Source organism: Mirounga angustirostris, unplaced genomic scaffold (genome assembly GCF_029215605.1).
Source record: "Mirounga angustirostris isolate CCGP_5_RB_7025 unplaced genomic scaffold, mMirAng1.0.hap1 SCAF_5, whole genome shotgun sequence".
Classification (NCBI taxonomy): domain Eukaryota; kingdom Metazoa; phylum Chordata; class Mammalia; order Carnivora; family Phocidae; genus Mirounga; species Mirounga angustirostris.
Genome location: NW_026991713.1, coordinates 33,172,662 through 33,194,018, shown reverse-complemented (window position 1 = coordinate 33,194,018; position 21,357 = coordinate 33,172,662). Strand labels below are relative to the sequence as shown.

Here is a 21,357-nt window from a genome sequence, read left to right as displayed (position 1 = left end):
GGCTGACAAAACTCTCTTTTATAAATATACATATATATATAACAACGCCTTACTGTTGTTTTCTTAGAGTAGTCCCTATGTCCTGTTCCATTTTCTGGAAACATTAGTTCTGGGTCTATAAGAAAGGATAACACATGACCTACAACCTCTTCGGCCTTACACTGTAGTTGTGAAGAAGACTGAGGAACAGAGAGCAGGGAATCCTTTGGTACCCTACGTAGAATAATAATGATGATGTACATGACAAGTCCCCAATACTTCCATGCCCCTACCCTAACTGGAACCTTTTTTGTTTGGGAAGGATCAAATGCTTGTCTATTGTGGCCTCCCATAGATATCTGCTACTTTTCAGCTCATGTGGATAATGTAACCCTAATGGTTATTAAACACAACCTAAAGATAGTATTATTTCCACATTATGTGTGAAAAAATTAGTGCCTTAATAATAACATCACAGTCTGACTGGTTCCAAACATTTTTTTTAAGTCTACCTTAAGCTATTTTATATTTTCTGAGTCAGTTATCTCTAAATATTTTGAGGAAATTTTACAACCATCATTCAAATCAGATAATTTTCAAAAGTTCTACCCCTTGATTGAATATGTTTAAAAGTAATGACCAATGAATTTCCATAATCTTCCATACCTAGTAAAAGATTCATCATGTTTAAATTCTATGTTTTAAACAGGCTTCGGATTTTGAAAACTGTATTTATTTTGTAGTATGGCCCCAATTGAGTATCCATTCATTTTCCAATCCTCTGTACCCTTCACGGTCATACTACAATATCTGACTCACATGTTTCATAAGGTTGCTGCAAATATCATATAAGAGAATGAGTAAAAGAGCTTTGAGAATTGTGAAAAATGTACTAGGTAAATATAGGTTATTAACACTAATAACAAAATTACTGTTATTTAATACAGAGAGGGGTGTAGTGTTTTTAGTATGTTCATTCAGTAATCTTATCGACCTTGCTATAGTAGTTAACAATATTATTTTACAAATACTTTCCAACATGTCTCACAATATTTTTTCACCTGTTTTAACTCATCAGTTTTTTGCATGTGTACTTCCAATATGACATAACTGTTTGGCTAATAAGAGACACTTTAAAACATCATTAATATAATCTTTGGATCACAGATGAGCTGAGAATGCTTTTAATCTTTCTCTGATTTATAACCCTCTGATTTTGATTAAAATTGTGCTAATGAGGTTCATTACAGTATATATATTATTCTGCAGCTGTTTCATTATTCCGTGTTTGCCTTTTCTGGAATATCATCAGAAAATTAAGATTTATATGCTAAATAAAACTTCTCAACAACATGTATTAACATCACTTATGGGTACTTTTCCATATTTACTCTGAAATAATAACTGAAATTAAATATTGGACTTCTTGCATTCACTCTATTGTCAATCAGGAAATTGAAAATATTTCTCCATTGATAATTAATTTTAGTAACACAAAAACAATGACACAGAATTAAGTTGAGTTGGCTTGTAATTACAAATGCAACATTCATACACTCAAATATTTCTTCAACACACTCCACTGAGTAATTATGGACAAAGCATCAGAGAATAAATTAACTATCCAAATCTGAAGTTTTAAGATAAAAAGAAGTATTTACTAAGATATTACAATGCCAAACTGAAGATCTCTGAAAGCATATATTTACTGAAAAAAGATTCAGTGTGAAAGCAGAGAAAAATGAAGATAAATGGATAAACTTTGGCCATCTTTATTCAGTTGCCCAGAGGAAAAGGGCACTGAAGTTGGGGTACAGGGGAATAAATTGAAAGAGTAACATTCATTCCTAGTATATACTAGACATTAAAGTTTAATTGAAATTTGACATATGAAACTTACTAGGACAAATATTTTATATGGAAACCTACTTTCTTTTTTTATTTTTTTTAAATTTTTTAAAAAGATTTTATTTATTTATTTATTTATTTATTTGAGAGAGAGAGTGGGAGATAGAGAGAGAGCACAAGCAGCGGAGAGAGGGAGAGGGAGAAGCAGACTCCCCGCCGAGCAGGGAGCCCGATGCGGGACTCAATCCCAGGACCCTGGGATCATGACCTAAGCTGAAGGCAGAAACTTAACCGACTGAGCCACCCAGACATCCTGGAGGCCTACTTTAATAACAATAAGAATCATTAAAATGATAAATTGTTAATTAATAATTACATTATAAGATATGCTTCTAAAACCCAGTATACAAACACTAGAATGCAATCTATATACATTTATGGAAACTAATTTGAATCTGTGAATGCATTTTCCACAGAACCTCTATTACAACTATTTTGGAGGTCAGCCCAGAAAGTCTGATACTGACACAATCTGGCTGCTATGTATAGGAGTGACTCAAAACGAAATGCTTTTATTGCTTAAGTCTCTTGGGAACCATATCCCATGCTTAGAAATTAATAGTGAGAACTTTTCCAGTTCCAAACTATTGGCGGCACCTATGCCTGAACATTGCGATGGAAGGATCCATCAGATTGAAAGATGAAGAACTATGGAGCTTCGGGGGCATATCTGAGTCCTGGTCCTTTGCTCAAAGACTGTTCTCTGTTTCCTTCTTATTGCTATTAGCTATTTTTCAAACTGGAGAGTCTCTCCTTCTAAACCAGTGGTTCTCTACCGGGGGTGATTTTGCCCCCCGGGAGACATTGGACAATGCATGGAGACATTTTTGATTTTTATTTTAGAGTCCGGGGGTACCACTAGCATCTAGTGGGTTGAGGTTGGGAACATAAATGTTCTGCAAGGTACAGAATGGTTTCCTGGTAGCAAAAGCTTATAGCCACAAACGTCAATAGTGATGCAATGGAAAAATCCTCTTCCAGATATACAACAAAATATTTGTCACAGCTTCACCTTTACCCTTTTTCCTTATAGCTTCTGGAGAATTTAATACTAAAGTTTATGAAAACAAAAATAATAAACAAGGGAGACATTTCCAATCTCAAGTACTCTGAAATAAAGGATGAAAGTTGGCATTCTACTTAATGGAATACAAATGCACTTTTTTTTCTCCTTTCACCCCACAGCCTATGTTATGTTTGTTATTATTAATCCTGCCCAACTGGATTTTCCTCTGTTAATCCCAGAACTGGTCCTAAGGAATGCTGATGTTCCTATAGGGTTAATTATAGTTTAGAAAAAAACTTCCATTCATAAACTAGTAAATCTTTCTTCTCCATTAAGAAACAGTATTTGAGTAGCTATGACATGACAGAAATGGTCAAGAGATCAGGGCACTGTCAGCCGTGTGTGGGGGGGATGGGAGTCTCCAGAAGGGGTTTTCGTTGAGCTTTTCTCTTACTACTTTACAGTCTATTCTGCCCTGAAAGAAGGGACAAAGACCAGAATTAGGAATAGACCCAGAGTTTGGGGGAAGAGGAGGCCAAGACCTGCAGTCTTTACAGGATGAAAGGGAAATTCCCAGAAACAACCGTGGGAAATGAGGGAAAGCATCTCTAGTGCCCAGGCAAGGCAGGGGGTGTTGTAGGCATGTAAAATATGCCTAGAGAAGTCAGAAATAGCCTTTAAAACTACCTTAGAGATAAAACTACACTGAATATAACACTATCTTGTTTGGATTATTTAGAAGATACTCTGGACTCAAATACTGTCCAGAAGTCACCATTATTCAAATAAAATGGCAGACGACACTATATTTACAAATCTAGTTATTTGTGCTGATAGCTGAATACAAACCAAGGGTTATGAAGATTCTATATTTTACTGACCTTTGGCCAAGCTATGATATTGTTTTTTTTCCATGAAGTTGAAAGTAAATAAATGCTTTTCAGTCAAACCTCTCATTCCACAGGGAAATGAGAACTGTCTCCTTAGTATTTTAACTCATAATACAATTTATTCCCTTCAAGTTATTTATTAAACCTCAAAACGCATTTATACTCCTCAAAAGATAGAAGTTAATTTTATCCTGCTATCACTATGCAATTCAATGTCATAGCAAGGAACACAACTATAATTGATACAATATGAGTACATATGTAATTCATTTTTGTGTCCTGTATTCTGATAAATGAAATACAAAATAGCAATACAGAGGAAAAAAACTTAGTCCCTGCACAGATTCTGGTCCAGCAGAAAGCAGATTTTAATGCCTCCTAATATATATATTTTTTTTATAGAAAAGATAGATGGGTATGAAGTTATGAAAACCATTCCTAGGTAGTTCTTTCTCAAAACATCTTGCCCAAATAAGTAATAACTCTCACGGGTATGATGTCCAGTCAAATAGAATCTTCAATGTATAGCTCACTATATGTGGCACTCATATTAAAAACATACCAGTAAATAATACTGGAAGATAGAATAACCGAACAATGCAAGTTTCAGAAATGATGAATGGTAATGGGAGCTACAAGACAATAATAAGAAAAGAAATTTGGTTCAGTATATTTATCTCATGCTCAAATCTGACTACCTTGTAGTAATTCACATTTTCTTCGAACAAAAGCATATAAGTCATTAAGGACATTAAAGAATAAAGATAAAAAATAAAAAGTAAGTTTAGCAATTTAAGTTCTATACCAAAGGTTATAAACTAATATTTGAGTTTACAGACCCAACTCTATGCTAATTATAAAATTTAAAATGCTGGGGATGCCATAATCAGTTTGGATGCTGAACATTTAAATCACATGTTACAACTATTTTCAAACAAAAATATTATACTTCCAAATTTAATAGCATCTTTTCCCAATAATCAAAATTATCACAGTACAACTCTAAATAGTTTTGCTAATAAATTAGTTAGCTTCATCATTATTATATAAGAGAAAAATTTATATTTTGTATATGAATGAGCAACTTTGTAAGAGTAAAGGAATGACCCAAACACAAACAGAAATCTAGAGACAAAATTGGGTAGGATAAAAACTTAAATGTATTAAAAAAAGAAAAGTTCTATGCAAATTAACTGAATCCATTCCAAGTTAGTTGTCTTCCAAATAAATTGTCCATTTGGAATTATGGTATATGAGCTTTATAACTTGCTTCAACAATCATTAATGAAACTCTAGTTTTAGCAAATGTGAATAAATGCTGAGGATAAAATGATATAGAAGATAAGATGATCCTTATGTTCAGGAATTTGTCATATAGCTCGGAAGGAGAAAAGCTACGCTTAGGAAGGGAGATTCTAAAAATTCAGGACCACTTAAACATTATTGAAAATCATAAGATAAACTCTGAGCAAATGTGCTATAAAATTCCCCAAAATAAAAAAAAAAACAAACAACAATAATAAAACTTGGGTCATAATAAATAATAATAAAAACATAGTAATTGACCTCAATGTCAATTCATTCTCCAGTCCTATAACTCTTTGTAGAAAGCCTGATTAAATAAAAGAGCCTCAAGAGATTCAATTCAGGGCAATATGCTGATTTAGATCTCGTCTGTAGGAGCACTTGACTGGCTCAGTGGGTACAGCACACAACTCCTGATCTCGGGGTCAGGAGTTCGAGCCTCCTGTTGGGGAGTGAGTTTACTTAAAAATAAATAAATAAGTAAAAATACTTTAGATCTTGTCTGTAAAGAAGACCCCTTCAAATTGTGACTTCACATGATTATGTGTGGACCTGGTAATTGAAGGACAGGTATTTAAAAAGTAGTAAAGTGTGTGTGTAAAGAGGTACAATTGGATAGTAGTTCACTTTGTTGAATGCTTAGTATGTGCCCACCATTGTTCTAAATGCTTTATATACATTAACTCGGTTAGTTTTCATCACAACCCTGCCAGATAGGTCTTATTGTTAAACCCATCTCATAGATTAGAAAACTGAGGCACAAGAGATTAAGGATTTACACACACACACACATATAGAAAGCACTAGTTTTATGTTCTACTAATGCCAGTTTAATTTTCTAGGAAGTAAGCCAGGTATGCAGATTAAGAAAAACCCTCTACATAACATAATTGCAGGGTAACTATAATACATAAATCTCATAAGCAGAGAAAAGGGAAAGGAATGTGTAAAGAATGTGTTTATTGGAGACAACTGGGGGTTAGGTAAACTAAGCTTATAGTTCAGATTCCAGAAATTGATTTAATCAAACTGTAAATATTTAACATGTAGTATTTACCAGATAAAATGCTGAACAAATATCTAATCTCATTGGAAATTCTTATGCTCACTTCCCAGTGTTACCTGTGCCTGGCAAATACCTAGTTTCCTTGTTGATTTGTACTTTTTAGAGAAGTATTTTACAACAAACTGCACATACATTTATTAAAGGAAAGTTACCTAGCCTGAATATTTAGTTTAATGACAGTTGTAGTTATGTCAGCTATTAGCATGAGTTTTCTTGTGGGCAGCTAAGTCCATAATTGGTTTTGCCTACTTAGTAGAAGATATTCCCTAATGATGGCGATTTTTTAGCTTGTATCTGCCTGCAGCCACTTACTCTTCCCTCTCTAAATGTATTCTGAAATATGCTGGCATATTTGAATGGCACTAGAAAAATGTAGGAATTTGCATTATCCAGTAGGAGAGCTGAAAACACAAGATGAGCTCCTTTTTCCCTGATTTTCACTTTCTGAACATAGTCTATAATAAAACGTAATAAAATGTGACTTCCAAATGGAAGCTTCATCTGAAATAATCAGCTCTTCACATTAGTTGCAAATAAATTACCTAAAGAGCAACAAAAAATTTATAACTTATAGAAACAAGAATATACCAGGGCCTGCCATGCCATTTTGTTTAAAAAAAAAAAAAAAAGAGATACTTGAAAATATTTTGGATAATAGAAAAACAGTGGTCATCCATGTCAAAAGCATCATACGTCCTTTTGCCTTCCCCAAACTTGAAGCTTTTTCATATGCTCTTAATCTCATAGCCTCCACCTCCTCTAGAACTTTGCTTCAAAATGTATCCTTTATTAAACTCTTTTTATCCTCTACCTTTTTCTCTGGTCCTTCCCACTATCCTGTCACGTTGTAACTACTGTTATTTTGACCACATATTTGCATCAACTATCTTTCATTCACAAACTCAAATACCAATCCACGCTCACTTTCTTTCATTAGTTCTTCTCTTTTCAGTAACAATAACCTACCATAAAGTGACTCCCCCCACCCCACCCCCAACAGACACATTTCTTCTCAAGCTTGTCAGAGATCTCCGAACTGCCAAACTTAGCAGCCATTTCCGGAATGGATTTGACTTGACCTCTTTGTAACATTACGCTCTGTGATTTTCCTTCCCATTCTTGCAGCAATCCATGTCTGACTTCTGGATTTCACCCTCTAAGCTTCTTGCTTTACCCTGCTAGCTTCTTCTTCACAGATCCTGCATGGACTTTGCTTCCTCTGTATATTCAATAAATGTAGGTGTCATGCAGGGTGGCCAGATTCTTTTGCAGCTCCTTCCATCAAGAGATGGAATCCATTTCCTCCTCCCTGAATAGACCTTGGGATTTGCTATGGCCAGTAGCACATGGTGAAAACCATGTATGCAAGTTCTGAAGTCCAGGCCTCAAGAAGTCTTGTAGCTTCTGCTTTCTTCCTCCTGGAATGCCATCCTGGTACTGCTGCTTGATGAAAAAGCCTGAGATGAAAGACCACATGGAGAGAGACGCCCAGCCATCTCAGTAGTCCCCTCTGAACCTGGACCTCAGCCAACCCACTCTCATTGAGAAAGCCTAGGTAAAACCAACAGAAGAACCACCCCCAGTTTACCAGCAGAATCAAAACAAACAAACAAGCAAATAAACAAATAAAAATTTAAAAGTAACAAAAAATTAAAAAGAAGACAAATAACAAGTTGTTTTCAGCCACTAATTTTGGGGATGTTTTATTATGCAGTAAGTACTAACTGATACCAATGGCATCCCCCAGTTTCCTGTGAGTCATTTCTTGTCTCATTAAACACATTTTGTGGGTGACTATAATACTGTCCACAACTTTATCAGCCAATTGTATGCTGATATTCCCAAATCTATATATTTTGCCCTTGAGCTCTAGACCTGTATTCACAAACTCCTTTTTTGCATGTTTACTTCATATTTACATTGTATAATACACAGGAACCTCAACTTTGACTGATCAAAACTAATGCATCATTCTTTTCTCTCATATTCCAAACTATTCCATCTCCTGATTCCCCATCTTATCGAATGTGATCACCGTCCCCCCATTCTTTCTCTCAAGCTTGAAAACTGGGATTTTCCTAGGTTCTTTTCTCTATGTCATCCCCCTTTAACAACCAGTCAGTAAGTCTGCTTTATTCATTCTCCCAAATGCCTTAAATATGCGCCTTTATGTCTATCAACACCACTATGATTCAGACAACTCTCAGTTTCACAACAGATTACTGCAGTAAGCTATTAAATATTGTCTTATAAACTTTTGCCCACTTCACATTTGTGCTCCACAATATTGCCAGGCTGTCCTTTTTAAACTGCAAATCTGTCTGTATACCTTCCTTGATTAAAATCTTTAAATGGTTTTCAAGTCCTTTTTAAATCTCTCTCTCTCTCCCTCTCTCTCTTCTCTGTCTCTGTCTCTCCCTCTCTCTCCTGTTTTCTCTCTCTCTACTACCTACTCCTAGGATTCCTTCCATGATCTGATTCCCCCAAATCATAGCCAAGTGCTCTTTAGTATGCACGTTAATATGGACATAACTAGCTATCCCTGACTTCTTGCTGATCTCTGATAACTCCGAGGGCTGTCACATATATCAAGCTTTGGATTTCTAGACTGGATTGAACTACATCTGCCAGTTTTGTTTTCATCTGGGCCTTTCCTGTAACTTGCTTCCTTGCCTGAATTACTCTTTTTCCCTCTTCTTTCATACTCTTCTTTAAATGTCCCTTCTGTTAGGAAAATTCCATTACCTTCTCTGAATAACCCCCTTCCCTCCACCCCAGATGGAAATGGGTGCCCTTTCTTGATGTATTCAGTGATAGTATTTTCTACCTTTCTTTTTTCTAGTTTTCCAGTCAGGTTCTGGACTGAATCTTTCATCTTTGAAGCCTAAGTGTCTAACATAGTAGATGGTAAATGTTTTTTGGGTTTTTCTTTCTTTCTTTCTTTTTTTTTTTTTTTTTTTTTGCAGCATGGAGGTGAAGTGGGTTTGGGGAAGTAAACAGAATTTTTCAGTTAACTAGGGCCTGGTAGTTACAACTGTTCCACCACGTATTTTTGTAAGTAAAGTTTTATTGGAATACAGTCATGCCCATTTAATTATGTATTGTCCATGGCTGTTCTCATATTATATTGACAAAGTTGAGTAGTTGAGATAGTGACATTATGGTTCAAGAAACCTAAAATATTGCGGTGCCTGGGTGGCTCAGTCATTAAGCATCTGCCGCTCAGGTCATGATCCCAGGGTCCTGGGATCGAGCCCTGCATCGGGTTCCCTGCTCAGCGGGAAGCCTGCTTCTCCCTCTCCCACTCCCCCTGCTTGTGTTCCCTCTCTCACTGTGTCTCTCTCTGTCAAATAAATAAATAAAATCTTTAAAAAAAACCTAAAATACTGATTATGTGTCCCTTTCACAAAATGTTTGCTGACTCCTGACCTAGATGATTTACCTGCACCAAAAGTCTAGATTTTATTATCTAATTAAAAAGACATTATTTAAACTCCCATATCTACATAATTCTATGTAGGGGATAAAAAGGTGAAAATCATGTAATCTTTAAACAGGAGAAATTTACAATCCCCTGGAAGTTATGGCCATGCTTGGAAGTCATTTGGACCAAAGGGAATGATTGAAGTATCACTAAAAGGATGGGTGCTAAATGCTTCATGGAGACTGAGTGGGTTTAACATAGGATTAGTCAGCTTGAAGGCCCTGACTGGGAAACCAGTCTTTTGTCTTCAAAGCCCTGTTCCAGGTGCAGTATGCTCCATATTAATCAGTCGCATATGGATGTCAGGAGGTATCAGAGTAGGCTGGATGAAAGGCCGCTTTCACAGTCCCATCTCAGGTGTGGTGTGTCTAAACACCAGGTGCTTGGAGGTGGAATATTTGGAAGCATACAAATTAGACCTTGAATTTTTCACTCTTTACCGGATGTTCTTCCCTCCCCAAAATTATCTTTGCCATTCTTTCTGTTCTTCATGATGATACAACAATGTTCCCAAGCTACTCAGAGCCAAAGTTATAGTTATTATTGACTCTTTGCTTTTCATCCTGATATTCTCTACTGCCCTACCCACTCATTTTTGAATTCCTATCAGTTCTGCCCCATAGTGATTATTGTTAAATAATTATTATTTAACAATTTAACAATAATCACTATCTGACATCTTGTTCTTTTATTGTTTGTTTGTTGTCTGCCTGTCCTTCCCTGCACTATCAGTTCAATGAGAGCAGAGATCTTGACTATCTTTCTCACTATTTCATCCCCAGCACCTAAAATAATGTGTGGCACTTATTACAAGGTAAATAAATATTGAGAGTTGAATACATGAATGTTATTGATATTTTAAAATGCCTGCCTTATATTTTAATTATTTATGTATGTCTGTGTGTCTCCTAATAAGCAAATTCCTTAAAAGCATGATCCATATCTGATTCATCTTTAATCTTTCATCATCCCCCCCTCAGATGTGTGGTTCATTTAATACTTCTGAATTAAAAAAAAAAATCATCAAGGGCACCTGGGTGGCTCAGTTGGTTAAGCGACTGCCTTCGGCTCAGGTCATGATCCTGGAGTCCCTGGATTGAGTCCCACATCGGGCTCCCTGCTCAGCAGGGAGTCTGCTTCTCCCTCTGGCCCTCCCCCCTCTCATGTGCTCTCTCTCATTCTCTCTCTCAAATAAATAAATAAAATCTTTAAAAAAAAATCATCAAATAACTACCATCTTGAGTCAGCACGCAGCAAATATATGTAAGTCGATGCCAAATCTGACAAAATGGGATAATTGATGAATGTTTTGTTTTTAGAAGCTAAGGCATGTAAGTGAGCAGTATCGTAGTTATGTTCGTACTGTGGACAGTGTTACATAGCACAAGCTGTCATTTCACTTAATCCTGGAAACTGTGATCACAGCAAGTTCTCCTAATTCAAGGTAGAACCACTAAAGATGATCAACGTTTTCTTAAAAAGTAATTTAGTCTAAGTCTCATGCCTCTTATTAATAGTTCTAGAAAGAAATTCTTTGGCTTTCACTACTGGAGTAGAACAGGCGGTCAAGAAGCCAAGACTAGGACGCCTGGGTGGCTCAGTTGGTTAAGCGACTGCCTTCGGCTCAGGTCATGATCCTGGAGTCCCTGGATTGAGTCCCACATCGGGCTCCCTGCTCGCCAGGGAGTCTGCTTCTCCCTCTGACCCTCCTCCCTCTCATGCTCTCTGTCTCTCATTCTCTCTGTCTCAAATAAATAAATAAAATCTTTAAAAAAAAAAAAAAGAAGCCAAGACTAATGCTTTGTATTCTTCTGCTAAAAAGTGCCTGACTTCCCACACTATTAAAAAAAGATGGAATCTCAAAGGTCCAAGATAGCCTCATAAGTACTTTTCCTAATTGTGTACAACTCTTTTCTTCATATGAGATTGCAGTCATTACATATCTACCCTATGGAAACACTCATGGTTTTTCAATAGCATCTCTCATGGCTTCTGGGCAAATGTAAGGTCCTTATGTGCAGATCTAAAAATAGGCTTTACTATGAAAAACTGTGGTCTCCCCAAACTAATGCTCTGCTACTGGATCTTAAGTCCCTCAGTTAACCATACTGCAGGGAATTCCAAAAGGATTGAAAAATATCAGCGTAAAAGAGGAGCCTGAGATTAACTAAAGGTATCTGAGGTGGCTATAAAAACTTCCTAGTCATTGGTTGAGAACAAGCATACACTGTGCAAGTATATCAAGAAGCCTTAGCCACAAAACTCTTATCCATTATATACCCTAAGTAGTGAGCATAAAAACTTGCTAAAGTTGGACCACTACCTGCATTAATAAAATTAAAATTAAAAATGTCCACAAAATAGAAGAACTCAGTTTTATGAACTGATAAATTGACCAATCGTTGACTGTAAGTCTAATACTGCTATATAAACACATTCTTAAATTTTTTTCTGTACACTTCCTCAATTGTCAAATTATTCTCTTTTTTTCAACCAACCCAACCAAGAATATGGATTCTTGCCAAACTGACCATATTTCTGCCTGCTTCTCGATCCTTATCTTTTGATTATCCTATCTTAGTCAGTCTTACCATTGTGTGATTCAGCCCCCTCCCACATCTTTGTATACATCTTATTGTGTTCCCTACTCTTGTCCAAGCCTGTCACCTAACTGTGGGAGTTTAATAATAAATGCTATCTAATTATGATGATGCTCCTTTTATTTTTTCTTTACCTTCATGTATTCCTCTGTTATATACTTCTACTTAGAGGCAATCAAAAACATTTATTGAGCACCTACTGTACAAAGGAACAGCCTTATTCAACTGCAAGAGAGTACACACTCACCTTCTTAATTGCATCATAAAGATTGTGATTTTACCTACCCTGTCAAAGACAGTTTCCCATGAAAGAGTGATTTAAAAGAAAGTTCATGCTTGAGATATTTAACTGCAGTGTTGTTCTCTCGATTAATTTAATCTCTTAGGAATGAGGTTGTGTCTTTGCATGTCTGGTACAATACCAAATACACAGTCTACCAGTCCTAAAGAACTAAAATAAAAAGATAGCGACTCATAACATTCATATATTTGTATTATTAAACTTAAAATTGTGCATAGCAAATAGCAAACACTCAATAATTCCTAGATATTATAATTTATAAACTAATCACATCTTCTAATAAATGGAAATAAACACATTGGGCTTTTACCATAATGCTACCTTTTGTGGTAGAAGTTATGTGGCAATGCATCATGTTTTAAGTAGAATTAAATTATACACCAAAAATCTATCTTTTAATTCTATTTTTAAAAGTTATCTTGAAATCGTAAACAAGCAAGTCAAGAGAATTAAATTCTACTCTGCAGAGGGTATTTTAGAATCATAGGACCTTAGAAATTAAAGGAACTTTAAAAATCTAAATCAGGGGTGCCTGGGTGGTTCAGTGGGCTAAGCATATGCCCTTGGCTCGGGTCATGATCCCAGATTCCTGGGATCAACCCCCCCAAACCCCCCCACCCCCCATCAGGCTCCCTGCTCAACAGGGGAGTCTGCTTCTCCCTCTCCCTCCCCTGCTCTTGTGCTCATTCCCTCACTCTCTCTCTCTCTCAAATAAGTAAATAAAATCTTTAAAAAAAATAAAATAAAAAAATCTAATTCAATCTCTCATTTTATTAGACAAAGATAAGACTAAAATATTTAAATTATGTATCCTTTCTTTTTCTCAAAACTCCCCAAGGACACACAAGGAAATATCCTTTAAACTATGGTAAAAAACAGGGCGTCTGGGTGGCTCAGTTGGTTAAGCGACTGCCTTCGGCTCAGGTCATGATCCCGGAGTCCTGGGATCGAGTCCTGGGATCGAGTCCCACATCGGGCTCCCAGTTCAGCAGGGAGCCTGCTTCTCCCTCTGATCCTATCCCCTCTCATGCTGTTTCTCTCTCTCTCTCTCTCTCTCAAATAAATAAATAAATAAATAAAAATATTTTAAACTATGGTAAAAAACACATTGCCAAATTGTTAATGGTCTCACAAATTGGTTAAAAGAGGTGTGAGGATTAAACCTAAAAGCTGTCAGAATTCAAATATTTCATCAAGATCCAAAGCTAGTTTTGTACAACACTGATAGACTCATTCTAATCATATTCAGTAATTTACAATATACCTCTTTATATCTACAGAAGAAAAGAGATTAGTGGTGATGTAGAAGTTCTGAGTTGAGATTTCAAAGACCAAAATATCATACCATGTTTCAATATTAAAAACTTAGATATACTTCATAGCATTTCAATCCTACAGGCCTGAACAAGGAGTGAACATTTATTGAGTTTTTATTACCATCCTCCTAGTACTGTGCTGTCTTTTAAATATACCCAGATTTAATCTCATACTTGATGGTTTAGGATTAACTCTATTTTAGAGACGAGAAGACTAAGTCCTCAACAGGCCATACAGAACAATGGTGAAGTGCATGGATTTGAATCCTGTCTCTGCCACTTATTTATTGTTGCCCTGTTCTGTGTCTTAATTGCCTCAAATGTAAAATGGTACCTTCTTCACAGCATTACTTAAAGTATTATGTAAATCACTCAGAACAGTGGCACATGGTGTTATAAGAAATGTTAGCAGAGGTAGATTTACTCTGAAGCTTGTGAAACTGAAGCATAAGGTCTACCTCATTTGCACAGTTGTCTTCCCCAGAACGACCTTAGTAATACTTTTATTCATAATTGTGTATTAAAGAGAAACCCTCCTCTAATTGTCAAGCTTGGATTTTCCCTTGCATGCTGTTATTATTGTTGTTGTTGTATTAAAAAGATTAAATATTTGCCCCAGGGGACACAATTAGTAATATGGCGTATCTGAGATATAACCTAATGTCTGCTGGAATTCTTAACCAAGATATTTTTCTGTTTCTTTCTAGAATTTTCCTTTGTCTCATGAACTATAATTACCCTATAGAAGGAGAATAAATCCTCATATCATGTAAGAAAACAAATATTTCCTAATCATATTTCCCTCTTATCACAAAAGAAGGAGGAGATGCTCCACAGTTAGGAGTGGGATCTATAGTAGCCATTCACCATCGTCTGCCAAACCTCATGATATACGTGGTTGCACTCCAGGAACACGAAGGGAAGTAAGAACATGTCTTGAGAAGATGAGTTACCCTGCTTCTTGGTTTGTTTTCTATCAGAAGCTCAGTAAAGTCTATTTGTCAGATATGGTCCTTTACCATTTGAAAGCAAGGAGGAATGGAGCCTAAGAGCAGGAATAATGAGAGGTCAACCTTGAATTTATGGATTCATTCTTTAAGTTACTTATGCATCCACTCAACACAAATGTACTGATGTACTCCGATCCAAGTCCTGTATGGGGACCAGGTGTATTTGAAGAGTATATGTTGAGTCCATTTATTCGATCAGCAAATATTTGAGAAACTACTCACTGATTACCTAGAAAGGAGCAAGATAGGTAAGGTCCCTGCTCTCACTGGGTATACTCAATGAGAATTTCTTTTATAGATATCTTAAGTCACTTTATTTATAAAGACAGAGGCCATTCTAGCCTGCAGATATAAACCTTTGAGGATAACTTTCCTTGTTTGCCAGCATATTTAACACCCATTGATCATTCTTATTCTTGAAATATCTTGCTTCTCACTGCCAGTGCTGAGCATGAACCCAGGATTCTATTCCATGTACAAGACGTAATTACTTTGCCCTTGGGTGACCATTTACATTAGTAAGTTTTCTTAAATGATAATCAACAAATAGGCAAACTTTCTCTAGAAGGTGTAGAATTACAACAGGTTAGACAGGAATGGAATCACAATCTATTTTTTTAAAAAAGGAAACGTTTTATGTGTTGTACATGTTTTGCCAGAAAGATGTCTTTAAAAACTCCTAAGCAAATATACATTACAGAACATTAAAGCGCAGAAGCATGTTGAACTTTTTTCTTTCACATATACGTAGTACAGATAACATATTGCCTCATTTTAGGAAGCCAGTATGCTAGAGACAAAGAAATTCTTATCAAGGACTGGTATTCACATACTCCTGGAAGAGGTAAATACATGCTGCTACTCAACTTTATTCTATTTTCAGAACTAAAATTGAAAAAAGAGAGCCACATTTTTGTGAATTTTTAGAGCTATTATCAGATCTCCTGGAACTACATACCAATCAAATACCATCAAAGCTTTATAAGTTATGCAGTCCAGGTAATAAAGATGTTCTGTAAATAAAATTGTTAACCAGCTACAAACTTTTAAACTTTTTTTTCAAAAATTCCATTTACGAACCTTTCACCTTGACATGTTTCATGAATTGAAATAGTACATAATACAACATCTTATGTAGTGGATTTTTAAGTTGGCTTTAGTCATTTGAGTAACAATTCAAGATTTAACCTAAAGCTCAATTTCACTGTCTTCAGGGCCCTTGGTATATTTTTGCCAGGGATAAAGCATTCCAGTCATTGTTCCTAATGGGCTGTCTGCTGCCAACTAATAACTACTTAAGTTACCAAGTATCATCAGGGGAAATCTCTTTCAGAAACTTCTGGGAACTAAAAAGATGTACATACTCAAATATCATGCATTTCTCAATCCATTTTCAGGAACATTTTAAGTATTTATTTGAGGTTAGACAAAATAGTACATGATAATTTCCCATTCTGCAGAATTCACAAACTACCATACTTCTAATTTCAGAGAAAACATCCATTTTGCCAGCAAATTTTACCTTAACTGCAAAACTTAATTCTTCCTTCTGATGAAGCATTTGTGGCATTGTTACTACAATTAGAAAAGTTTAAAAGATTAATTCTGATTATAAATATAAAGGATCTTAGATTGGCTCCATTTCTTTTATTTATATGAAAGTTAGAAATGAAAAGCATACAAAGTTTGTGCACCAAAATACTATCATTCATGACCATGCATTATTCTCAAATTCCCCAAAGACTGTTTCCCCATTTTTTAATTTAAATGCTTCTTAAAATTTAGAACAGAATATCTAGTGGGGTAGGATTAACTTCGCGTCCAAATCCATAAAGTTATTTGTCTATTTCCTTGGGTTTTGGATTATATCAAATGTCAACCAATCCTTTATGAGGTCTTCACTTTTACACAATACCAACAGAGCTCAGATGATAAATAAAAGAATAAAATAGCAAATATATTTTTATAATTTAATTTACAAAATTATATAAATAACTGTATCACAGGTCCATAATATGCTAGGCACTGTCCTAGGCATAAAAACACAATGGTGACTAGACAGATATGGCACTGCTCTCTTTAAGCTTTACAGCTTGTATTTTTTAAAAGAATTTATGCCCCATACTTGGAAAAGACAGAGAATAGATGCAGAAAAGTTCAATAAACAGAGTCAAAACATTAATGCCTCAAATTCCTACAATTTCTTCTAGTAATCTATATTTTTTCCTGCTGACAAAGATGCAATTATGTTCAAGTAGCTCTTTTACCTGTATAAATTATACATCACAAGACACACAAATGCATTGCTCAAATTCTTCCTTTACATTCTACAAGGATTTTTATACTATATATTTGAGGAATGCCTTAGCTGTTATCAGATACATGTTTTACCATCAATCACATTTACTATCAAAGGATTAATCACTTGTCATTTAAGGAAAGATACTTAATTTCAATATGTCCAAGTAAGATTATTTAAATCATTATGGAACCCGGTAAACAAGATGGGACTTAATCATGTCACTAAGTTTCACATGTAGTTTCACCTTTGAGAAGGTGCAAAAACAAAGCAGAACAAAACAAAAATACCTCATCTATAGTAATACTGGACACTGAAAAAATAAATATACATTAATTCTATTTCAATACACCATGTGGCTTATGTACTGCTCAGTTTGAGACAACCATATTTTTCTCTCTCCAACCACTACTGTGGCTTACAATTTTTCTTAAGGATGGAAAAATACAAATTTGTAAAGGGAAACACTCAGTTATTAGAGCAACTTACACATATCCTCACTATTACCACTTTCATCAAAACACATTCATAATAAAACATCACCACTGGGAACACCAATCCATTTTCTCAGAAAAACTTGAAATACTGTTAAACTCCTCATTTTTTAATGTTCTTTCTTTCCATTTTTTTTCATAATTTTGCATAAAAAATGTCGTATTAAAAACTGTATACAGCACCTCGGTGGCTCAGATGGTTAAGCGTCTGCCTTCTGCTCAGGTCATGATCCCAGGGTCCTGGGATGGAGTCCCCTGCATCTGGCTCCCTGCTCAGCGGGAAGCCTGCTTCTCCCTCTCCCTCTGCCTCTCCCCCTGCTCATGCTCTCTCTCTCTCTCTCTCTGTATCTCTCTGTCTTAAATGAATAAGTAAAATCTTAAAACAAAACAAAACAAAACTGTATACTCACCTCCCTGAATGAAAGCTAGTTTTATGGGTAGATGACACAGGGGCAGAATTGAGATAATATAAGTGGACATGTACTTCCCTGAGGGAAACTCACAGGGTGCACACAAAGTTATACTGAACTGTTATCTGGCATACCAATGACAGAATTTTAGAATTAATAATAATCAAAATCAAAACAAAAACACACATACATGAAACAACCCTGAACTACAAGGGTATATTTAGAAGGCTCAGCATGCCAGAAACTTAATTTGTTTTATAAGACCACGAACTTTCCCCAAGTAATTTTTATATATTTCAATGGCATTTAAACTAACACACTTCAAAAATAATGCTACTGCATAATCATTTAAAAAGTAGTAAAGCTTTTCTATTGGCAAGGGAAGCCTTTTGGGATTATTTTTTAATGCACAGATACCACTAAAATACAAACCTATTTTTAATAACAATCACTAACATATTTTTTAAAGAATATCCAGGCATATTTATTTTAACATATAGTTTCACTAATTACCAGAAATGTCATATTTGTGATACATTACCAAATTATTAGCAAATAAAACTGGCTTAGAAAGTTTCATAGTTTCTGTTTCTTAGGCAAACTTAATCAACTAAATCATGAATACATTTGGAATGAATTAAAAACAGAATTTTTCAAGTAGACATTTATGCCCAAAATGTGGTGATTTACTTTAAAATTCTATCACTATAAATTATCATGCAGACACTTTAAAATAATTGTGTCATTTCCTACCATGTAATTGTATGCTTTTAAATTTACTCTGAGTAAATTATGACAAGTACTAACAAGCATGATGGAGAGAAGAGTTATGGAAAAGCCCTTATTCCAAAATAAATACACTAATAGAGTAAAGCCCATATCTAAAATTATCCACACTTTGTTTTAGCATATAAATGTAACATTTGGGGTGTTAATAAAATATTTAATAGGACTGAAACACACATACTGGCTCAAGAAAAATCTCTGTGTGTGTGTGACACAGAGAGAGAGAGACAGAGACAGAGAGAGGGAGAGAGAGAGAGAAAGAGAAAAACATTTATTTACACATTTACACTATGAGCACTGCAGGCTTGAAATAGCAAAACAAATCAAAATTGTAGTAATACGGATTAAGGATTCAAGCTGCTGCCTTTTGTGCCTAAAACCACCTAAAGCTCTCAAAGGTATTTGAAACAATCAGTTCACATAAGTTTGTCTACAGAGTATTTTCACTTTGGGAACTTTCCAGGTTTCAGGAATGCCCCGCTCTAAGGGGGAGCCAAAGCATTGTTTCCGGATTGTATCAGCAGCTGTGTTTTTTGTTCTAATTAGTGGCTAATAAATTCTAGTTATATCTCCATCAAAATTTTAACCCTTCCTATAACATGCCAAAATTCTGTGTCAACCAAAATGAAATTTGCCTTCCCACTACTCTCAAATATGCAAGGCAATACAAAGAGAGATTTTGGTGATGGTAGCTGTGGAACAGGGACTGGCCAAAGGGGGAAACAAAAAGGGTCAAAAGAATATATATATATTTTTTCTTTTCAGTGATCCTCCAGGTGGAATAATATCCTCGCCAGCTGAATATAAATACAAAACTTCATTCCCTAGGGCTTTTCCCCCAAGAGCAATTTTCATCAGAATCTAATTGCAGCAAAACACCTACTTTCGCACAGAAGCCCCCCCCCCCAGGACACACACCCTGGACTTTACCTGTTTTTATGCCGAGTCTTTAGCAAGTTTCTTCCAAAGGGAGCCATGGTCCGCCAGGCAAGCGAAGAGAAGGGGCCGTATCTCAGTTATCTGGGGATGGGGGTGGGGGTGGGGTATCTGCCGTATCTCAAAGTTATCTGGGGGTGGGGGTGGGGGTGTATCTGGATTTCTAGGTGAAGGGAGGAGGATTGAAAGTTTCCTCTTCACCTCCTCAAACGTTCCTGGCTTTCAGCTCATTAGCAGCCGGCGAAGAGAGTTGCTAGAAGTTGTGCAACTGCTGCCTAACTTAGAACTGCTGGATTGTTGTGGCTGCTGCACCTTTGGAGACCTGCCCAGCTTCAGCCTCGAAGAAGGCGTTTGGAAGCAGGAAAAGAAAAAAAAGAGAGAGAGAGCGAGAGAGAGAGAGGAAGGGAGGGGGACTCCATTGTTTTCGGCAGTTATTTGCAGACTTGCTAAACTTTAAGAACTGCCCACCCCACGGGCATGGTAATACCCATGGAATGGGAATTTCACTCCATTTGGAAACCCCCCCTCCCCCGCTTTCCACACCCAATCACACAAGGTGAACTAAACACATAAAAGGATTAAAAGTAAATACCCCTACCTCGCAACCAGCTCCAGTCTGTGAAAAGTAATCTGATCGTGGCAAGCAAGAGTGAGGGCCAAGAACTTTTTGTCTAGCGATCCGGCACAAAAATCCCCTCCCGTGGCGGGGGGAGGGGGGGGTCAGGGCTGTAAAATATGTTGAGGGGGAGCCAAGCCGGAGACTGAATCGAGGTGGACTCAGAGGTCACTTGGAAATTGGAGCCTAAGTGTATCCCCAGTCCACTCCTCCACACCTTTCGAGTTCATTTTCCAAAAGTCGAAGGAGCTGAAGGACCAAAGGGCTCCGAGGCTGACAGACGACAGCATCGGCAGTAAGAACCAGCCGGGATTTGGGGTCCGACTCCCGAGGCGTTAACACAGACCCCTGCCGGGTCTTTGGCATTTACTGAGCCTTTGGGGCAGGCGAGTTTGAAGAAGAGCCAACTGTTCGCTCCTGCCTCTCAACTCGCGAAGTGAGAGGAAGCGCCTGGAGGACTTCATGGAACTCGAAGTGTGCAGTGAAGGTCGAGGGGTGAGAGCGGGCATCACCTGGTCCCACGCGATCTCGAACCCACGACCCGCGCAGCGGGGGCAGAGGGGGGCGAGCGGACGTCCGTGCTGGCGGCCAGGCACAGTCCCCACCCAGCTCTCCTGCGCCCGCCACGCCGTGGGAAAGCGCCATCCGGGGCCCAGGGCCCGGAGAATTTCCCCAGGTCTTTTTTCCTAGGGCTTCGGCCCCCAGACCAGCTCCCTCCCCGCCTGCCCTTCCCCTGCGTCTTCGCCTTCCCCCCTTTCCCACCCTGCTGCGCCACGCCAAGCTTCCAGTCTTTGGTTTCCGCGAGTAGGGGAGGGAGCGAGGGAAAGGAAATCAAAGCACCATGAGTTCACTCTGACTCACACTTCAAGCTAGTGGACCTCTGGATCTTGACCGAGAACAGGAATGGCACACACTTTCTTTATGAGTCCCCCTCACCCCCAACAACAGCAA

At 37.0% G+C, this 21,357-nt stretch overlaps 1 protein-coding gene across 3 annotated transcripts in view; it reads right to left on the bottom strand.

Annotated features, from left to right (window-relative positions):
• Positions 1 to 21,136, bottom strand: part of RASSF9 (Ras association domain family member 9) — a 28,716-nt gene extending 7,580 nt beyond the window's left edge. Inside the window, exons 1-2 of one of the 3 annotated variants that reach the window (XM_064590827.1) lie at positions 20,389 to 21,136; positions 19,785 to 19,874 (exon numbers count right to left, since the gene is read on the bottom strand). In XM_064590827.1, the coding sequence (XP_064446897.1) occupies positions 19,785 to 19,831 (47 nt within the window). In that variant the 5' untranslated portion in view covers positions 19,832 to 19,874; positions 20,389 to 21,136. Of the gene's footprint in view, positions 1 to 19,784; positions 20,352 to 20,388 lie in introns of those variants that run through there. The other 2 variants (XM_064590828.1, XM_045872891.3) reach the window with 2 other exon arrangements.
• Positions 21,137 to 21,357: the final 221 nt, after the last annotated feature.